This window comes from Chenopodium album, chromosome 6 (genome assembly GCF_948465745.1).
Source record: "Chenopodium album chromosome 6, dcCheAlbu1.1, whole genome shotgun sequence".
In the NCBI taxonomy this organism is placed as follows: Eukaryota; Viridiplantae; Streptophyta; class Magnoliopsida; order Caryophyllales; family Amaranthaceae; genus Chenopodium; species Chenopodium album.
The window spans coordinates 56,597,269-56,604,749 of NC_137839.1; the positions used below are offsets into that span (position 1 = coordinate 56,597,269).

Here is a 7,481-nt window from a genome sequence, read left to right on the forward strand (position 1 = left end):
GCTTTTGTAGAATAGTGTACTTTTTGTTGTTTTGTTGTAAACATATATCTATGTTATTATTCACTTAAAATTATTGTTTTTGAACTAAATTATTTTGACTGGAATGAAAGTTATTTTACCAAACTAAAGTTAATTTTGCTTATTATCTATTATTTTTTTTAACTAAACTAAATCTATTATAATGGATCTCAATTTAAAGAATTATTGAATGAATTTTATGATAGAAATAAAACTGAATTATAGGATATTTTTTAAAAGTTATGATTAATTATCCAAAACTCTATCCAAATATCACTTACTTATCATCATATGTATCACAATAAAATCTATTTGTCGCCTACGTGGCGCACCACTAGAGAAAAATGTCAAGGTCTCTATCTTGTGACCTGGTTACGAGACCGGCTTTATATATTAGTGATATGATATGCTTCAAAAATTATTATATATCGTTTAGGTTTGTCAATATTCTACATTACATGTAGCTTATCAGTTAGCATATTATATGCCTAACTTATACTAAGTAGCTTTTAATTCATGTATACTCCAGTATATTCCTTGTTTTGATAATACAAAACTCACGGATTAGCAAACAAAATGTTTTTGCTAAGGGAAGTCAAATAATATTCTAAGTTTCTAACACTTAATCTATAGTGTAAAACAATAATTTACTCTTTAGTAAACATGTGTGTATAATTAGATTTCATTTAAAATATCTTTTAACTTTATTTTAATCTTCTCTTTATAGTAAGCGGTTTATAAACTGTTCGATTTATAAGCAGTTCAGTCAATAAACGGTTCGGTTTATAAGTATTTCGGTTTATAATCAATTCGGTTTATAAACAGTTCGGTGCTAACGGGTTGCAGTTTGTTATCGGTTCAGTGTAAACGGTTTTTATCCCATTTCATATGTTTTAGGTTGGAAGCGGTTTCGAGTTAGAAACGGTTCGTTTTCCGGTTAGGTTTTCTTTCTAATCGGTTTAGAATCACTTCGGTTCATTAACGGGTTCAATTCTTATACGGTTTAACGTTATTCGGATTGATTCAGTTTCGGATTTACTAAAATACGATTTAGGTCGATATTCTGTTTCAAAAAATTGATTTTAAATCAGTTCAGTTCTCATTTGGGTAGGTTGGTTTTGGACCGTTAAACGGTTTCAGTTTGAAATTTGACAGCACTACATACGTGTATGTAATAAATATATATACATACGTGTATGTAATAAATATATATATGTATAAAATTAAAAATATTTTTGAAAAAAATACATATTAGAACAAAAGTGAAAACAAAGAACATGAATATATACCAGTAAAACATTGATATTAAAAAAAAATGAAACTTTAATAACATATTTTATATTATTGAAACCAATAGTACATTACTTATTTATGTACCTTAAATAACATATTGTTTAATCTATTGATCAGACTCAAATAACATACTAGCTCTGTTAAATATTAGTTGTAAGTTTAGGGTATTATTTGTGAGAAATAAATTATTCTAAAGTAGGAACTAATATTTAACTGGTGTTGTATATAATTCTAGTTAAAAAAGATAAAAATGAAATAAGAACAAACATCATAATTTGGTGAAAGAGGAGGTTTTGAAAAGGGAGAAAAGTGAAGAAAAATCTTTAAAAAAGACAAAATAAATCGAAAATTGGAGAACAACCCTCTCAAAAGAGAATTCATATGGGGAACTAGAAAAACCCGCTCAAGGAAAAATTCTAGAGAAAACCTTTTTTTTTTTTTTTTTTTACAAAAACCTTTTTTTTTTTTTTTTTTTTTTTTAAGGTTTGAATTTGGGTTAAAAAAAATTTGGAGGGGTGAGTCACAATGTCACAATTTAAAAACAATACATAAAGGGCCCAAGGTTCAACAGTAGACCCATTATCAACCGTTGAATTAGTTGTGAAATTTTTTAGAACATCAAAGGAAATGCACCCGTAATCTCACTTAGCTAGCTAATTGCTTGCGAAGGAAGGATTTACCTAAACTAAACACACGAGTAACAATGGTAGCAATACCATGGAAATACACATGTAAATTCTAGAATCAATACTATGTAATTCCTCTGGTTCACATTAGACTATTAATTGACAAATTTCATTTAGACATATTTGTCGACCCATAATCTCTTATACTTCGTATTAATATCTTCAAGTGTTAATAAGCAAATATTATGAAAATTAATGTTTGGAAAATAGATGCAGAGAATCTAACAAGATCTAACATGAATATGTTTTTCCTTAAAAATAATCGCAAATTGAAATAGAAGTAACTGATGTAATTAGTGCCCAAAGTCAAACTGTGTGGGCTGAAAAGCCTAAAAAGAAACAAAAAAAAAATATATCAAAAACTTTTGTAAACACCAGGTTTATACTAATTTTATTGTACATCGAGCAGTATAAGGGTAACTTTTACCTAATTTTAGGGTAACTTTTTGCCTTTTTTGGGTAACATTTAACATAATACAATTTTTATATAAATAGACAATAAGAAAAGTTTTATAATAGTAATTTAATTACATTTAATCACAAATAATTGATTTTTAGTCATTTAAAATGTGATTCTAACTAATAATTTTTATTTGTTTTGGATTACTTTTATGCATATAAGGGTAACTTTTATTTATTTTAGGGGTAATTTTTTATCAATCTAGTCTATCTTTATAGTGGATGTACAATAATTATTGTACACCCGATTTTTTTTAAAGTTTGTGAAAACATATATAAAAAAAATAGCTCTCCATTAAATTTAGATAAAAATGAGAGAAAGTTTGTAGAAATGCAACATCCCCGTTGTTGAAACATAGTTAACAATGCTTGGAATTGCCAAAGAAATGCCAAAGAGATGTCAAAGAGAAATGCATGTAGAGCAGCATATATATAATCCCTTGTAGCTTCAAACAGAAGTTGCAAATCACACAAATTGAATCATATTAATCTTGAATTTCAGGAACTAATTCTTAGTGTTTGCTTGCATCAAACTAAGCATAAGATGGAAAATGGAGGAAATAGGCCAATAAAGAAGGATGATATTCCAGAGTCGACAAAGCGTAAGCCAAATGCGGTGCTGGGTAAGGCATTGAAGACTATATTCACCGGAAAGCCTCCAACATCAGGGGGTCAGGGAGATTCTTCAAATGGCTCAAGAGTCGCACCAGAGTAATTTCATATCATGGTATCACTGAAGTTGTTATTAATGGGGATGAATATAGTAAAAAAAAAAAAAAGGTGGTATATCACTGATGTAAGTGTTGTTAATTTCTTATCTTTCAGTTTAACAATGTAACCTATCTATTTTGTTTGAATCTTATTGCAGTTTCTTGCTTAAAACAAATTCTGAATTCATTTTTCATATTAAGAAAATCTAAGCAGCACAAACCAGGAAAGTTTCAGCATATTCATTTCTATAGAACCGACTCTGAATCTCCTCTAAGAGCTTGAGGATGCTTCTTTTCCACAAATGACTTCTTAATAAATGATTCCTGCTGAGGCACTGACTGTCACTAAGATATTCGTTTTTTTCCTTCTCTCTAAGCAATGATATCAAACAGCACATGTCAAAATTAAACTATGTGCCGATTTTATAAAATGTTGATCTATGCATGAATTTTTGTACCACTCGATCCGGAGCATCCCTGTAGGATGCTACGGCGTAATCTCTGGTGGTAGCAGTTACCTCTTTTCTTTCTACCATGTACACTAGCCTGGCGTAATCTCTGATGGTAGCAGTTACCTCTTTTCTTTCTACCATGTACACTAGCCTACTACTTTCATATCACCACAGACTCTGAAGCTGCTCTTGCAATGTTGCTATCAAACGTCTATTAGAGTCCAGGTCACTGGTCAATTTTTCCTTCAAAGCTATAAGTTCTGACTTTCTCACCTTAGCAGCTTGAATGTCACGAGTTTGTGCCTCACGGTTGCTATTCTGAAGTCACATATAACATGAAATTAGCTGACAGATAATAAGCAAATCATTATGCTAAACATTAAACATAATGACCAATACTCCATGTACATTTTCAGTAATCTGTGATTTGACAGTGAGCACAAAAATTTCAATTACATCAGCTTTAAACGGGTTTGCCAAATCATAAATCAATGCTGAGTGAATGTTGGAAAAAAAATGCATTTGTGATCTACTATAAAGTCCCAAGAAGATTAACTTTAAGCATTGAAAATGTGAAATCTCATTTCAACTGTCAATAACCTAATACCAAAATGCTCAAAAAAAAAATGCATATCCATGACCTAAACAATATCGTGTAAAAATTTGGCTAAAAATACTCAAAGGTTGCAATATTGGTGTAAAAATTTGGCTTAAAATACTCAAAGGTTGCAATATTGTGTAAAAATTTGGCAAAAAAATGTGTTATCCATTTCTCAAATCAATTATTCCAATGCTCAACAGATCTAGGAAGAAAGCACAGGTTCCCTACTTCATTCCTTTCCTCTTCCCTATATCTTCCTTTAAACACCCCTCATTCTTTTCCTTCGATGATTGCTCACCATTGTCACCAATTAAATACACCAAAGCCCGCACCATACACAACACAATAACCTCAATTCCATCTACAACTCTATTTGATCAGCAAAACACATCAAAAAACAAAGTTCACTTTCCACTCGCAGCTAAGTTAAAACCAAGTATACAAGAATACAGCTAACCTAAGTCAAATTCATCATTCTACAATAACCTCAATAACATCATATATCAAATTATCAATGTGCTTATCAACATCCCCTCTACGTATAACGGAAGACTATTTTATCTTCATATCTGTCCAAACACCAACACTTCAAATGTATAATAAACAGAATGTACATTAGTGGGGGAGTTCATTAACTTAATCACCTTTATTAAAGAACTTCCTTATGCAAGCCACAGAGTTAATATTCTCCACTTGAACAAAATCAAAACTCACACTAACTTTGGTGCTCAGGATTCCTATTCAGTCAGTATCAACCGCGGTGTCCCCCAACTACTCAACACTTCTTGTTTCCATAAACAAATCTGAAAAAATAAGGCCAATGAATGCTAAAATCATACCAGTTTTCATACTCAACAATTCCATTTTCTAAGTTCCAAGTAATCATTTTCATGATTAACAGTACAAACAGAACTAGATACAATGTTAATGTTAATCATCCAAACTCACCTTATCCCTGCACCTAATTACCATTATTATGTAGCATTAATTTTCATGATTTCAACCGAGTTTGAACTCAATATCGCATTCCTCCCAAAATTTTTGTCCCTAATTAGAAACACAATATCTCATTTTTGTGGTTCCATCATCCACCAACTTTTTTTATTCACTCTTAATCAACAATCCGCCTAAAACCAAATAAATCAACAATATTCCACTGCAACTCGGCTTATATTTAGGAACGGAGAGAGTATTATAGTTTGAGTACTAAATTTCAAGTTCATCACATAACTCACCTTCTCATTACCACATTTCAATTCCTTAATTCTGCTACCAATTTCTTCAGCATACTTCTGAATTTCCTTCTTAAAATCATTCATTTCAGAACATTTGAGAGCGTAAAATTTATCTCTCTCTTCCTCCAATTGCTCAAGCCCCTCTACCTCAACCTTCAAATCCCTAACCAGCAACACATTACAAAACAAATCAACACAAACTAACGAATTAAATTCAAATAAAATCGCATATTAATCACATTGAATTCAATACAATTTCCAGTAAATCGAACCTCAATTGTTGAGCACAGGATAGAAATTGACGATCCAAAAACTCAATTTCGGATTTGAGTGACGAGATTTTGAAGTTATCTGATGCAAATTTTTGATCTAAGATCAAACATCTTTGTTCCAGTAATCTGATTTTGGCGTGTTTAGCTGATAATAATAGGGATTTCCTCTTTTGTAAGTCTTTCTCATCCTACAAATTGGTAGTTTACTTTTCAATTTTAGAGTATGGAGTAGAGATGATGATAATGGTGAAGAATGAAGAGGAAAAACCTGGAGGAGAGAAAGTCTTTGATTACGAGTGGACTCCATATCTCCAAGCCTTTCTTTGAATGCTGATTGAAGCGCCATTGATGAATTGCTTGCTCACTGCTCCTGCGAATTCTGCACTAGTGATTTTGGATTTTGAGTGCGGTAAAATTAATTATGATTCCGTCGTACTCCTTCCGGGTTTTTTTAAGTGATAGATTTTTCATTTCTGACCATGTTTTTTTAAGTGATACATTTCCTTTTTGGTAAAACAATATATTAAAATATTATTTCTTTCTCCTGTCATGGCCCCCACCCAAATCCACTACTACTTTTTTATTATATCTTTCCTCTCACATTCATTATTTTTCAATAAACTATTAACCACACTATCTTTCTTTAATAATTTTTTAATACTGCATTACCCTACTTACCTCTTATTTTATTTAAGTCAATTAAATTGCCTAAAACTATGTGTCGGTCAATATGTATCACTTAAAAAAACACGGAGGGAGTAAAATTAAAAGCGCCATTATTTTATTTATTTTTAAATAATCTTTTCATCCTTAAATTAAAAGTTTCTTTCTCTTTATTATGTGTGAGTAATAAAGGTTAGAAAAACGCTTTCTAGCCTCTCAACCTTTTTCCTCCTTTCTCTCTCCAAAACCCTAGCATCCATTGTTGAATTTTGAAGGGGCTTCCATCGATTTTAATCGGTGGAAAGCCCCAATCCTTATTTCTTTATTGTTTTTCTAGGTTTATAATAATGTTTCCTTCTTTTGGGAGGAATTTTTCTCCCTCGAAAGAAAGGGTTTCCGATCTCTTTCGAAAGATAAGGGTTTTTTTTACCTCTTTCGAAAGACAAAGTTTATCTCCTCTTTTCGAGGGAGAAATTTCTTAGTTTTGAATCCATGGTAGCAGATCTTTTGGATTGTCGTGAAATTATTTCGTTGGTGAAAAAGTTATCAAGTTTTCGAATACGAACAGATAAATCAGAAGGAAAAAACATCCCCATAACTACAAAGGTTCGTTAGATTGTCTCTCAAACAAGGCTGTAATTTTCAGATCGTAGTTTTTATGAAGGAAAATTTTATTTGATTCAATAAATCTTATATATTTGTTAATGTCGAATCTCTATTGTACATGTCGTGTGACTTTTAATTAATGAAATATTTTTGCTATTCAAAAAAAAAAAAAAAAAAAAAAAAAAAAAAAAAAACGCTTTCTATTAACAGATGGAGGGAGTAAAAATTAAAAGAAAAATTGTTAAAAATAATCCCAACCTTTACGGATGATTTTATAGCGGTCATTTGAAAAATAATTACCACATTATTTTAATGATATATCTAGTTTATTTTCACGTTATAAAATGGATAGAATTAGTCTTATAAAATCTACAATGTATATACATAATTTTAAAACTTTTAATCCAATATAAAATAATTATTTTTTTTTTGAAAAACTATAAAATAAGAATAAAAATTACAAATAGAAATAAAAATTTGATAAAT

General features: G+C 30.4%; 1 protein-coding gene across 2 annotated transcripts; it reads right to left on the reverse strand.

The window, feature by feature from the left end:
* Positions 1–2,920: 2,920 nt before the first annotated feature.
* On the reverse strand, positions 2,921–6,165 carry LOC145634920 (uncharacterized). 2 transcript variants are annotated; one of them, XR_014113684.1, is made up of 5 exons: positions 5,995–6,165; positions 5,727–5,914; positions 5,455–5,617; positions 4,864–5,022; positions 2,921–3,936 (listed from the first exon to the last, which is right to left on the reverse strand). XR_014113684.1 is itself a non-coding variant. In XM_081686251.1 (4 exons), the coding sequence occupies exons 1-4, from the start codon at positions 6,070–6,072 to the stop codon at positions 3,784–3,786; spliced, it is 582 nt and encodes a 193-aa protein (XP_081542377.1). In that variant the 5' UTR covers positions 6,073–6,161; the 3' UTR covers positions 2,921–3,783. The 2 variants fall into 2 exon arrangements, 1 of the variants encoding a protein (XP_081542377.1); XM_081686251.1 differs by lacking the exon at positions 4,864–5,022 and having other exon boundaries at positions 5,995–6,161.
* Positions 6,166–7,481: the final 1,316 nt, after the last annotated feature.